The 14,798-nt window shown below is 40.4% G+C and overlaps 1 protein-coding gene across 2 annotated transcripts in view; it reads left to right on the top strand.

Annotated features, from left to right (window-relative positions):
• The window catches only part of LOC139022796 (interleukin-15-like), a 31,253-nt gene extending 18,901 nt beyond the window's left edge, over positions 1–12,352 (top strand). The window contains exons 4-5 of one of the 2 annotated variants that reach the window (XM_070434010.1): positions 7,101–7,232; positions 9,730–12,352. In XM_070434010.1, the coding sequence (XP_070290111.1) occupies positions 7,101–7,232; positions 9,730–9,864 (267 nt within the window). In that variant the 3' untranslated portion in view covers positions 9,865–12,352. The remainder of the gene's footprint in view (positions 1–7,100; positions 7,233–9,729) is intronic. The other variant, XM_070434011.1, reaches the window with a different exon arrangement.
• Positions 12,353–14,798: the final 2,446 nt, after the last annotated feature.

The raw sequence follows: 14,798 nt of genomic DNA, 5'->3' as shown, positions 1-14,798 counted from the left end.
TCCACAGCTGGTGAATGAGGATATCAGCCTGCTGCTGTTTCTCAAGATCACCGTCATTGTTGATTCTGAGGGAAATAAGAACTTTTGGTGTTCTAATTTCCCATTGGCCATCCTCTGTCATTAGCAAAGTTTCCACTTCCTCTGCCAGGCCCAAAATTTCCTCTGCCCCTGTTGTAACCTCTTCTTCTTCCATTTCCCCCACACTGTGAACTCACATGCCCCAACCGCCCACAGGTCCAGCATTGAGTGTTGTTCCAGTCACGAAAAACTTTGGCGGGCCCATATCCTCTCCCATACCATGTTTTTGTGTCACCATAAGGCTGAATGGTGAAAAGCCCATACCCTGCAGGCGCCAAGTTCACAGGTGTGACAGATATGACTGTGGGGGAGGTGCAGGCTGTGGTTGTGGTGAGACTGTAGAAACAACTTGAGCAGATGTCTAGGGTCTTCCAGTCTGTTCCTTTTTGTGGAGTGTGTTGGGGTGACGATGGAAAACTTCCTCCAGGAACTGTGCCTCGTTTTTCTTTCATCCAATTCTACTGTTCTCATGTCGCTTGTTGCTGCTGTTGTGCCGTCCACCTCCTTTGTGGTTGCTTCTGCATTTTCTTCTGTCAGTGGCATGAGAGGGTAGATCTGTGTATAGTCACCCAGGGGTCTTCTGGGTTGATTCTCATACGGCAGCGGGGCGCTGGGGAGTACTCCTGTTCTGCCTCTGTCCTGACCCAGTTCTTTCCTCCCGAATTCTATTGTTCTCTCCATCTTTAGTTTGGTCACGGTAGCCTTGTTCATGAAGATCTGTCCTTCAGCATCATCATTTCAATCACAGTTTCTGATACAAGGGTACTCGTCTTTATCCCCTTCTTTTTGTCCATTTTTCTTATCTCCTTGACTAAATCCAACCTAGTCTTGTTGAATGAACCAACCATTGGATATCTATTTTCTCCTGCCATCACTGTCCAGACATGCCATTTCATAAAAGAACATTTAAATTCCACAGTAGGAAACTTTTTTTGCATATATTCAACAGGCGTGACAGGCTTCATTGCTCCTCATTCTGGTTTGACTGTGACATGGTGCTCCGGCTTTTTATTTAGATAGTCTGGGTGTTTTCCAATTTCTATAGGGTTATCCTAAAGTGGGTGTAATATGTAGTAATATGCCTATATAAATTCTTATCTATCTTCTTTCAGTGTGTGTTAAATAACAGTGGTTGCTACTGAAATCATAATTCTACTCTCACTTACTCCAGGCTATAGTAAATGGTTCTACTAAACTCAAATATACTTTACACATGGGCCTCACAGAGACACCCGCATGCCAGACTTCAATTCCTAATGTTATATCTTATGGGTGTATAGTAACAGTAATATGTTATACACCAGTACTGTCCTATGGTAGGAAAGTGTCATGAACAAATTGTCACGCCCTGACCTTAGAGATCCTTTTAATTCTCTATTTGGTTAGGTCAGGGTGTGACTAGGGTGGGCAGTCTATGTTTTCTATTTCTTTGTTGGCCTGGTATGGTTCCCAATCAGAGTCTATCGTTGTCTCTGATTGGGGATCATATTTAGGCAGCCTTTGCCCACCTGTTGTTTGTGGGATCTTGTTTTTGTGTAGCTGCCTGTGAGCAGCCCAGAACGTCACGTTTCGTTTTCTTCTGTATTGTTTTTGGTGAGTTTCATATTTATTAAACATGTGGAACTCTATGCACGCTGCGCCTTGGTCCATTAATTCAACCAACGATCGTGACACAAATACGTTCAACCTTTTATTAAAATAACTTCTGTCCGACTCCTAACTTTTTATTCCACTATTGGGCCATTACCCAGTAAACCCCGCCATAATCCACAGACAAACAATCAATGAAACATACAACGCACTATTCATAAACAACTCAACTCATTCACTGGGTACCTCTTCAAAATAAACACTACAAAAATAAAATAACTCGTTTTCAGTAAAGATCGCCCGCATTACAACCCAAAATAAAATAGAAGAGTTGAGTATTATAACCACCTCTCCAAAACCCAAATAACATTAAGTAATGATCGCTGCATTACCTCCCAATATATAATGGATGATTAACGCTGAACCACCTCTTCAAAACCCGGATAATTGTCGCTCTGAATTACCTCTAACAAATAAAATTAAAACCTGGGCAATTGTCGCTCTGAATTACCTCTAACAAATAAACAAAGAACTAGTCTGAGTAATTGACGCTGAATTACATCTAACAAATAAAATTAGGTGATTAACGCTGAATCACCTCTGCCAACTAGTATTGGGTAATTGTCGCCAAACTATCTCTAACAAATAAAATCAAAAAACATTCATCCTATATCGACATTCTGGTTTGACTGTGACATGGTGCTCCGGCTTTTTATTTAGATAGTCTGGGTGTTTTCCAATTTCTATAGGGTTATCCTAAAGTGGGTGTAATATGTAGTAATATGCCTATATAAATTCTTAGCTATCTTCTTTCAGTGTGTGTTAAACCCCTAGGTGAACCACCTTCACTGCAAAATACAGAGGTTAAGCAATATTAATTTCACTTAACATTACTGACCTGCATGACCAAGTGAAAAGACAGAAGGCTGTGTTAAAAAATGTTAATGCCGAAGACACACCAGAAGGGCTTTCCGGTGGGGATTGAGCAATTTTGAGCAATGTTGACAAATTATTCACACCCCTTGACTTTCCACATTCTGTCTTGATTCAATAACTATTCAACCATAAGCCATAAAAAAAAATTGTTAAAAGTTAACAATGTGAACAAAAAAAGGTACTAAGTGCATGGTAAACATACTGTAGATACAAACAAAAATGTTATGATATGATAAGTTCAGCTGTAATCATTTGCTTAACAAGTCACAAGTTGCATGGATGATTTTTGAATGACTACCTCATCTCTGTACCCCACATATACAATTATCTGTAAGGTCCATCAGTCAAGCAGTGAAATTCAAACACAGGTTCAACCACAAAGACCAAGGAGGTTTTCCAATGCCTCGCAATGAAGGGCACCTATTGGTAGATGCGTAAAAAAAAGCAGAGCATGAAGTTATTAATTACACTTAGGATGGCGTCCTTCCTAACTCAGTTGCCGGAGAGGAAGGAAAACGCTTAGGAATTTCACCATGAGGCCAATTCTGACTTTAAAACAGTCACAGAGTTTAATGGCTGTGAAAACTGAGGATGGATCAATAACATTGTAGTTACTCCACGATACTGTTACGTACGCCTCTTGGAGGAGGGAACGCAACAACTTGCTACATCTCAACTCCCCGTGGAGTGAAAAAAAGTATGTGATCGTAGGTGCGGGGAAGTACGACAGAGGCAGAGAAAAATACAGTTTACAGGGATTTTATTATTCCTTAACACGTTAAGAGGGGAAAAGGGGCTGGACGGAACCAAAGCAAAGAAAGTAAAAATTAAAAAGAGTCCCCTCTCCTACCCTACCTGCCTTCCCACTACTTACCTCATCTTTAGCACCACCTGGCACGCTAACCAAAATACAGGGGTTGGTCCGCCCAGGTCTTGCCTAGTGTACATAGACAGATTAAATACTACAGGTTATGTATGTCCGCAGTTTAATGCCTTTTTAGCTGAAACTTTATACAGCAAAATGTGAAGACTGTGCAAGGGACGTGTAGACTTTCACTAGGCATTGTATTTGACCAAATTCTGGAGACATGCAGTTCCAGTCAAAGTTTGGACACACCTACTCATTCCAGGGTTTTTCTTTATTTTTTATATTTTCTTTGTGGATTGTGGAGGCCAGGTCATATGATGCAGCTCTCCATCACTCTCCTTCTTGGTCAAATAGCCCTTACACAGCCTGGAGGTGTGTTTTGGGTCATTGTCCTCTTGAAAAACAAATGATAGTCCCACTAAGCACAAACCAGATGGGATGGCGTATTGCTGCAGAATACTGCGGTAGCCATGCTGGTTAAGTGTGCCTTGAATTCTAAATAAATCAACCACAGTGTCACCAGCAAAGCACCCCCACACCATCACACCTCCTCCTCCATGCTTCACAGTGGGAACCACATGTGTGCCTTGTTAATTTGTGGAATATCTTTCCTTAATGTGTTTTAGCTAATCAGTTGCGTTGTGACAAGGTAGGGTTGGTATACAGAAGATAGCACTATTTGGTAAAAGACAAAGTCCATATTATGGAAAGAACAGCTAAAATAAGCAAGGAGAAACGTAGTCCATCATTTTCTTAATTTTTTTTCAATTTCACCTTTATTTAACCGGGTAGGCCAGTTGAGGACAAGTTCTCATTTACAACTGCGACCTGGCCAAGATAAAGCAAAGCAGTGCGACACAAACAACAACACAGAGTTACACATGGAATAAACAAACATACAGTCAATAACACAATAGAAAAGTCTATATACATTGTGTGCAAATGAGGTAAGATTAGGGAGGTAAGGCAATAAATAGGCCGTAGTGGCGAAGTAATTACAATTTAGCAATTAAACACTGGAGTGATAGATGTGCAGAAGATGAATGTGCAAGTAGAGATACTGGGGTGCAAAGGAGCAAAATAATAAATAACAATATGGGGACGAGGTAGTTGGATGGGCTATTTACAAATGGGCTATGTACAGGTGCAGTGATTTGTGAGCTGCTCTGACAGCTGGTGCTTAAAGTTAGTGAGGGAGATATGAGTCTCCAGCTTCAGTGATTTTTGCAATTCGTTCCAGTCATTGGCAGCAGAGAACTGGAAGGAAAGGAGGAATTGGCTTTGGGGTTGACCAGTGAAATATATCTGCTGGAGCGCATGCTATGGGTGGGTGCTGCTATGGTGACCAGTGAGCTGAGATAAGGCGGGGCTTTACCTAGCAAAGACTTATAGATAACCTGGAGCCAGTGGGTTTGGCGACGAGTGCGAAGCGAGGGCCAGCCAACGAGAGCGTACAGGTCGCCGTGGTGGGTAGTATATGAGGCTTTGGTGACAAAACGGATGGCACTGTGATAGACTGCATCCAATTTGCTGAGTAGTGTTGGAGGCTATTTTGTAAATGACATCGCCAAAGTCAAGGATAGTCAGTTTTACGAGGGTATGTTTGGCAACATGAGTGAAGTATGCTTTGTTGCGAAATAGGAAGCCGATTCTAGATTTGATTTTGGATTGGAGATGCTTAATGTGAGTCTGGAAGGAGAGTTTACAGTCTATCCAGACACGTAGGTATTTGTAGTTGTCCACATATTCTAAGTCAGAACCATCCAGAGAGAGGCATAAAGCAATCACAGGTGTTGATCAGGAGAGCTAAGACAACAACAGGTAAATGGCGATGAATGGGCAGAGAGGGTCAGTTAGATACACACAGGACCTGAGTTCGATGCTGGGGCCAATAGATAAACACAATGAGGTACCATGTTAGTGAACATCCAGCAGGCATCAGCTGTGTAGCCGAGTGATCATAGGGTCCAAAGAGCAGCAATAGGTGAGTCAGGGAGCAGTTTGGTAGTTGCTACTACGCTAGGCGAGCGGGAGACACAGCGTTCAGAAAGCTAGCGGGCCGGGGATAGCAGATGGGTCTTCGGCGACATCGCAACAGAAAAGCCTGTTGAAACCACATCGGACGATTACGTCGGCAGACCAGTCGTGATGGATCGGCGGGGCTCTGTGTCGACAATAAAGGGTCCAGGCCAATTGGCAAAAGAGGCGTTGTAGCCCAGGAATTAGCTGGTATTCTTTATCGGCTAGCCGGGAGATGGGCCTAGCTCGAGGCTAGCTCAAGGCTAACTGGTGCTTGCTTCGGGACAGAGGCGTTAGCCAACAATAGCGACTCGGTTGCATCTAGCTAGCTGCGATGATCCGGTGTAATAGTCCAGAGCTTGCGGCAGAAATCCGGTGATGTGGTAGAGAAAAGCAGTCCGATATGCTCTAAGTTGATATCGCGCTGTGCAGACTGGCAGGTATTGACCAAGCTGAAGCTGCTGGTGTCCGAGCTAAAGGTGAAGACAGCTAGCCATGGCTAACAATGACTAATAGCTAGTAGCTAGTTAGCTGGCTAGCTTCTGATGGAGGTTCCAGTTATAAAGTATAAAGATAGCAGATCCGTACCACATTGGGTGAGGCGGGTTGCAGGAAAGTATATTTAGTTCGTAGATGGAAAGTGAGATTAAAATATATATGAAAAAACCCCAGAAGAAACAGACTATTTACTATTTACACGGGACAAGACAAACACACGTCCGACTGCTACACCATTACATTACTTTAAGACATGAAGGTCAGTCAATCTGGAAACACTTTTTTGCCTACTACATTATTCCATACTTGGTTGGTTTTGATGTCTTCACTATGTCATGCCCTGACCATAGAGTGCTGTTTATTCTCTATGGTGGTTGGGGCGTGACAATGACTAGGGTGGGTTATCTAGGTGTTTAATCATCTATGTTGGCCTGGTATGTTTCCCAATCAGAGGCAGCTGTTTATCGTTGTCTCTGATTGGGAATCATTTTTAGGCAGCCATTTCCCCTTTGTGCTTTGTGGGATCTTGTGTTTGTGTAGCTGCCTGTGAGGAGTCCAGAACATCATGTTTCGTTTGTGCTTGTTTGTTTGTTTTGTATGGTGAGTTTCGATTTATTAAAATATGTGGAACTCTACGCACGCTGCGCCTTTGTCCATTCATTATAGCGATCGTGACACACTATTATTCTACAATGTAGAAAATAGAAAAAATAAAGAAAAACCCTTGAATGAGTAGGTGTGTCGAACTTTTGACTGGTACTGTATAATAAATGACTGAAGGTTAGACAGTTAGACACAATATTGAACTATAATTGTTGGATTGTACCATCCTGAGTTAACTGAATTGTTTTGAGGCTTCCATGCTCCGGCCTGATTATTTATTTTTTACATTTATATAATGGGATTATAACTCAAAGCATTTTACATGACATGAATGTAACTCTCCTCTCTCTCTCACCACCAAAGAAAGAGACATCTCTGGATCTGTTATATCTGTTCTGGAGGCTCTCATTGCTACAAAACCCTCTTGACCCCCACCGTGTTGTGTGACTTTCTTACAGATGTTTTACATCCATTGTTTGAGTTTAATTATATCCCCTACTCTCTTCAGCAGAAGTGCCCCACGTCCACACTCGCATGCTTTGAAAAAGAAGTGAATGTCCTGGTGTTAGAATCTGGGAATAAGTCCTCACCTATATACAAGCCAAAACTAGCCATCCGGCTGAAGTCCTTGATAAAACAGGTAAGCCAATCAGTGTGAGTCAGACACAGGCCAGCTGCATTTGAGGTGCATTGGGATGTTTTTGATTCTACCTTGTCCTTTGGCTGTCTTAGTACACTTTCATTCCAGCTATAGAGCATTTTGTTGTCTTGGTGAAAATGATGAGAGTCTGAATAGCTGATTTGGACTCCTGCGTTACTGTTTGCTTATACTATTGTTATTCTCAGACAGTTCTTACACATTTGTTTCACATTTTCCATCTGTGTTTATAAGAGAAACATAAGGTTCATGTCGCCATTGACATGGCATGTTGTGCTATTTACTCAGATGTGGTTATTTTAAGATACAAACCATCTCAATGGAATAGTTTAGAAATTCCAGCACTACTAAGGCTGCTTTTACACAGGCAGCCCAATTCTGATATTTTGGACATTATTGATGAGAACAATTAGCACTGTGATTCAAACCGGCAACCGTCCGGTTGCTGGCCCCCTTCTCTAATGTACTGTATATAGTGATCAACTGAAATTCCAAACTTTGAACAAGCATATCACCTGCCCCGTTTGAGCTACAGTCAATGTCAATTTGTATACATATATATATACATGGACGTTTGTTTCCCATTTTTGTTTCCCATAAGGACCTATAAACATTAGATTTTCCGCAAATTAGACTTATTGTACCCCACGATTGTAACGGCAGCCTTCCTCCTCTTCGTCTGAAGAGGTGTAGCAGGGATCGGACCAAGACGCAGCGTAGCTCGTGTTCAACATGTTTTAATAAACAAGACGAAAACGTGAACACTTACAAAATACAAAAATAACAAACGTGGCAAACCGAAACAGTCCTCTCTGGTGAAACGAACACAAAGACAGGAAACAACCACCAACCAACCCCAACACAAAACAAGCCACCTATATATGATTCCCAATCAGAGACAACACAAAACACCTGCCTCTGATTGAGAACCATATTAGGCCAAACATAGAAACAGACAAACTAGACACACAACATAGAATGCCCACCCAGCTCACGTCCTGACCAACACTAAAACAAGTAAAACACACAAGAACTTTGGTCAGAACGTGACAACGATAGATATCTTTTTAAATAAAATGCTGCTACTCTTCCTTCCTATATGATTTGATGACACTAAATAACCGCCTGGTCTTTTGTCACGAAACTTTGCACAATGATAGAAAGTCACTCCAAGGCCACTCCGATTGACCACATGGTGGATTGGATGTGAGTATGGTGTGCTTGGCCCCCGGAAATGCCACTTGCAGCTATATTTTTTTATAACTGATATTCCGATTTAGCCAAAACAGTAAAGCATAACACCACTTCGCAACAGTTCTGATTACATATCTGCCTGTTCAGTAAATGTATGTCAAATCGCATTCATTTTCATTGTTGAAATTGAAATTTGAAACCTTGGTTAATTGTTAAAAACACTGTCTTAAAATGTCATGGCTTGCGTTAGGCAAATTAACATAAATGTGCCTATATTATATATTCTCAACATAGTTTTTTTTGCAAGTACTTAATAATAATTTAAGGTGAGTAACAGTGAAATAACAAAAAATCCCCTAGCAGCGTCTTACATGCCTACTGTAGAAACCATTTGTGTATGTGTAGATGATAGACACCAGTGGATTGATGTGAATATTTAACTCTCAATTCATTGACATCGACCATTATGTTACTATCAGTATAGTCTAGCGAGACTACTATCAGTATAACTGTCCCTCGTCTGCCCATACAAATAAATCCTGTTTTACAGCGCATTCGGGAAAGTATTCAGACCTCTTGACTTTTCCCCCATTTTGTTACGTTACAGCCTTATTCTAAAATTGATTAAATATACTTTTTTTCTCATCAATCTACACACTAAGGTCGCATTTGACAAAGCCAAAACAGGTTTATTTATTTTTTTGCTAATTTATTCTGAATAAAAAACAGAATATCTTATTTACATAAGTATTCAGACCCTTTGCTATGAGACTCAAAATTGAGCTCAGGTGCATTCTGTTTCCATTGATCATCCTTGAGATGTTTCTACAACTTGACTGGAGTCCACCTGTGGTAAATTCAATTGATTGGACATGATTTGTAAAGGCACACACCTGTCTGTATAAGGTCCCACAGTTGACAATGCATGTCAGAGAAAAAACCAAGCCATGAGGTCGAAGGAATTGTCTGTAGAGCCCCGAAACAGGATTGTGTCGAGGCACATAGCTGGGGAAGGGTACCAAAACATTTCTGCAGTTCCCAAAGAAAACAGTGGCCTCCATCATTCTTAAATGGAAGAAGTTTGGAACCACCAAGACTCTTCCGAGAGCTGGCCACCCAGCCAAACTGAGCAATCAGGAGAGAAGTACTATAGTACTTGCATTATCATAATATTAAAATAATGACTTCTCTGTCTCTTGCTTTTTCTCACTCGCTGTATCATAGAGCCTCTCTTTTTTGACTATGTTATGCATATGTTGTGAGTGTTTTCCTCTCTGTATTGCAGAAGGAAGGTGCCAACTGTCCAGACTGTGAGGTCCACAGAGAAAGGGCAGCAAAGGATTTCTTAACAACATTGCAAACAATTCTGGAGTGGATGAACAATCATGGGTGTAGCCAGCCAGCCACACAAGTCACATAAGTGCAGAAGGCTACCTGAACAATTGCTATATGTAGAAAATACTATACATGTATTGTAATGTACCAGACCACCGCTATCTTTCCCAGAGGGAGTAGCTGAGGATCTGCCGGGGACATCATCTCCTTCACTTAGAATAAAAGTCTGTCTGATCTATGTTGTACGTTGATGCACAAGGCACACACCAGGGTTTGAATACAGTGTGTCATATTTAGTGTATATTACTTGAGATTAAGCTCTTTATTTAATTTTTTTTATTTGATTTTGAATTTTAGGACCCCTTTAGGTATCAAAAAGTATATACAAATGTTTTGATAAAATATTGAATTTGGCCTTTACTACTATAGTCCATAGAAACGCATTGACTAACGCATTCATAAATGGCCAAAAAATACAGTAAAAAAATAAGGTTTTGAAGTGTCTGTCCTATATCTAGGAGATATAAGAAAGCTCAGGAAATATTTTGGGATTTTTTACACATATTTAACCCCTTATTTTTGTTGGCACAAAACTACCTCCATACTTCCATTAATTTGTATGGGTTACCTTCAGACGAGTCTCGTGACACTTGTGGGGGTAGTACAGCAAAACTGAGAGCACCATCATGTTTGTGAGAGTCTCCCATTTCCATAGAGTGGTCATAGTTTGTAGGCCAAACTGTTCGGACGCTGTAGACGTTTTCTTGAGAAGACAGAATTTTGGGATGTCTCCTGGTCTGAAAAACACCTCTGTAGCTCGGCCATCTTTCAACAATGATGTGGAATGCTGACATAGGCGGATGCAGTGGATTGAGACGCTGCAAAAATCTGATATCTCTTAAACTGACAGATTTGGATGGGAATATTTGTATTATGTTGCTTAGATTGACTCACGGTTGTGTCAAGGACTGTATTTTTTTGTTATTATGTTTAAAATGCATATTGATTTGCACTAACCTGTGCATCTTGCTCATTTCTTACCCCATACACAATTGACCATTCTTGGATTGAAAAAGGCCTCTGTTTTTACTTTTTACCCTCTCATTTCATGGTCAATTGACATCCTCATCAAGTTGTCTATCCAGGTCTCTTTGGAATGAGAAATGATTTACCTGGGCAGTGTGTCTAAACATTTTTACATTACAAATGTGTCTTGGCTTGCTGTCATGTCTGTTCCGTAAACCTGTAATATTAGTTGTAGTTTTGATACACTTTTCAACATTAACAACAGTAACATTAACAACATATAAACTGTAGTCAAATGTACTCAAATGTTAACCCATCAGAGTCTAAGCCCTGTCTAAGCCGGAGGAGGGGGAGTTCCACTAAGCTAATTGGAATTGTTTTAAGAAAGTCATACCAAGGATCATTTAGCTATTTGATTAGGAATTTTAAGACCCCTTGAAGTATGAAAAAAATATATTAAAAATTTTTTTGATGAAAGATTATTTTGGGCCTTACTGGTATTAGCCCATACAAACACATTGAATAACAGATTCACTACATGGGACAACAGATAGTCCCCAAAAAATATCACAAGTAAGTTTGTTCTGAAGTGTCTCTCCCACATCTGAGAGATATAGGAGAGACAAGGGGTCTGAATACTTTCTGGAGGAACTTTATATACTTTATTGAGCCCTTCAATGGTTATTTGCAGTTCCGAAAAGGGTTCTTTCCTCTTTTAGTGATAATTAAAATATTTTGGGGTGTGGTTTGCTCAGAGCTCTTTTTGTACAATCTTGAGTGAGTGTCATTTCAGTCGATCTAATCTGGTGTGTCATGCCACAATGTAAAATGACTATGACCAGTGAAGGTGTCTTGTGAAAGACTCATGTATGGCCTTATATGAACAATTTTCCATAAATGTTATATAAAGAACCATTAACAAAAGGGTTCTATATAGCACCAAAAAGGCTTGTAACTATAGTTGAACCCTTTTTTGGTGCAATTTAGAACCTTTTATTAATGATTTTTTTATAGAACTTTAGGTAATGGTTCTTTATAGCACCATACAGGTTCCATTTTGAACCTTATGAGCATGGTTCTTTATTGAATATTTAAAAAAAGGGTTCTATATAGCACCAAATACAGTTCCGCTATGTTTACAAGACAAAGAATCCATATTTTCCACTATTTAGAACCTTTTTCTGTGTGTGTAGCCAGTAGGGATGGGAATTGCCAGGGACCTCACGATACGATGTTATCGATACTTAGGTGCCGATTCAATATGTATTGCGATCTCACGATTGTAACAATATTGCTATAATAACCATCATATTGAAGTAAACTTGGAGTCACAGAGGATATGTTGTATGGGCCTTCCACTATGACTTAAGAAAGCATGCCGTTTTTTAGGCTACAGATAAAATAGGCCCTATGTTATGATGAACTTCATAGGGGTGGTGAAAGTGCATGGCGTTCCTTTCCAATAAATATCGAGGGTCTTTTTCTGGTGATATGATGATCAATGCTTGACTGCCATTTGACAAATAAAAACAATCTCGCTCCACTGACCACGTTTCCATCCACAGTTTTTATGCTTGAGTAAAGTGTGGTGGTTCATTTCTTTACTATCAAATGAGGAGAGACAAACTTATCAAACAAGTCAGAGTTATACTTCAACTAAATCTTTAATAGTGAGAGCTTTGCAATAGCAATGGCTTGTCGACGAATCACCGTCTCTGATGATTCGTTGAGAGCGCCGAGACAAAAGTATAAAGGTCTTTTATAGCAAAGATACACCCCTTTCAACCTACATGACGACCAACAGATATATAGAATGGGTCACAAGGTTAAGATCTGTATGAAAGATACCTATAATACATAGCAGACAGTATCTGCTGTGTCAACAGTTTTCATTGTATAGACCAGTGTCTGGCCCTCCGACTCCAAACTGGAACCATCTCTCCCTCGTACGGTATAGAACAGAAACATTAACTCATGCTCTGGAATGCTCTTTAGGTTTCATCACCCAAAAGACATCGTAAATCTCCCCTGTCAGTGTTTTCTCCCAGAGGCCCATCCTCAGTAGAACACACACACAATAGTTAACAATACTCTATTCTGTTGAAATAAAACAACCATTTAATGCAATAAAAGTATTATAACATAATCTTGCAATTTTGCCACCATAAAAGTCATACTGTATAAAAAGAAAATCAATACAGATGTGATGTAAACAGGAAGTTAAGGTACAATTTTATAAATGCCTTGAATCGTTTGACATGGTGGGATATTTTTGTGTCAGTAAAATCAATGATGTAAAAATGCTGGTGGAAAAGTCTTTATGCTCAAATATGTACATAATAACCACCATATCGAATTAAACTTGGAGTCACGCGATGAAATCACATTTGGTCCTCCCTCTATGACTCCGGAAATCATGCAGTTTATTAGGTTACAGATTAAATAAATTATGATGAACTTCACAGGGGGGTGAAAGTGCACGGTGATGAATTTGATGCTATTTTCCAATAAATATCCAGGGTCTTATTCTGGTGACATGATGATCGATGCTTGACATAATAATCTCATAGTGTACAGTGCCTTCGGAAAGTATTCAGACCCCTTGACTTGTACCACATTTTGTTACGTCACAGCCTTATTGTCACATTCTGACCTTAGTTTCTTTTTATGTCTTTGTGTTAGGTTGGTCAGGGCGTGAGTTGGGGTGGGTAGTCTATGTTCTGTTTTCTATGTTGTTGTATTTCTATGTCTGGCCTGATATGGTTCTCAATCAGAGGCAYCTYTCGATCGTMGTCTCTGYTTGAGAATCATATTTAGGTAGCCTGTTTTCCCCATTTTGGTTGTGGGTGGTTGTTTTCTGTTTAGTGTATGTTCACCTGGCAGAACTGTTTCATTTTCGTTTTTTCCTCGTTGTTGTTTTGTGTAGTGTTCAGTTTTAATTAAATATGACGAACACTAACCACGCTGCATTTTGGTCCTCCTCTCCTTCCACCAACGAGAATCGTTACACTTATTCTAAAATGTAATAAATAAAACAATTTCCTCAGCAATCTACACACAATACCTCATAATGACAAATTAAAAACTGGTTTTTAGAAATGTTTGCAAATGTATCAAAAAACAAAACAGAAATACCTTATTTACATCAGTATTCGTACCCTTTGCTATGAGACTCAAAATTGAGGTCAGGTGCATCCTGTTTCCATTGATCATCCTTGAGATGTTTCTACAACTTGATTGGAATCCATCTGTGGTAAATTCAATTGATTGGACATTATTTGGAAAGGCACACACCTGTCTATATAAGGTCCCACAGTTGACAGTCACTGACAGAGCTCTAGAGTTCCTCTGTGGAGATGGAAGAACCTTCCAGAAGGACAACCATCTCTGCAGTACTCCACCAATCAGGCCTTTATGGTAGAGTGGCCAGACGGAAGCCACTCCTCAGTAAAAGGCACATGACAGCCTGCTTGGAGTTTGCCAAAGGGCACCTAAAGGACTCTCAGACCATGAGAAACAATATTCTCTGGTCTGATGAAACCAAGATTTAACTATTTGGCCTGAATGCCAATCGTCACGTCTAGAGGAAACCTGGCACCATCCCTATGGTGGAGCATGGTGGTGGCAGCATCATGTTGTGGGGATGTATTTCAGCGGCAGAGACTGGGAGAATAGTCAGGATCGAGGCAAAGATGAACGGAGAGATCCTTGATGAAAACCTGCTCCAAAGTGCTCAGGACCTCAGACTGGGGCGAAGGTTCACTTTCAAACAGGACAAAAACCCTAAGCACACAGTCATGACAACGCAGGAGTGGCTTCGTGACAAGTCTCTGAATGTCCTTGAGTGGCCCAGCCAGAGCCCGGAGCCGATCGAACATCTCTGGAGAGACCTGAAAATAGCTGTGCAGCAACGCTCCCCATCCAACCTGACAGAGCTTTAGAGGTTCTGCGGAGAAGATTCTAAAAAACAGTTTTTGCTTTGTCATTATGGGG

The sequence above is a fragment of the Salvelinus sp. IW2-2015 genome, linkage group LG22, assembly GCF_002910315.2.
Source record: "Salvelinus sp. IW2-2015 linkage group LG22, ASM291031v2, whole genome shotgun sequence".
NCBI classification, from domain to species: Eukaryota; Metazoa; Chordata; class Actinopteri; order Salmoniformes; family Salmonidae; genus Salvelinus; species Salvelinus sp. IW2-2015.
The sequence above is the reverse complement of the archived record's forward strand: the minus strand, read 5'-3'. Positions and strand labels throughout refer to the sequence as shown.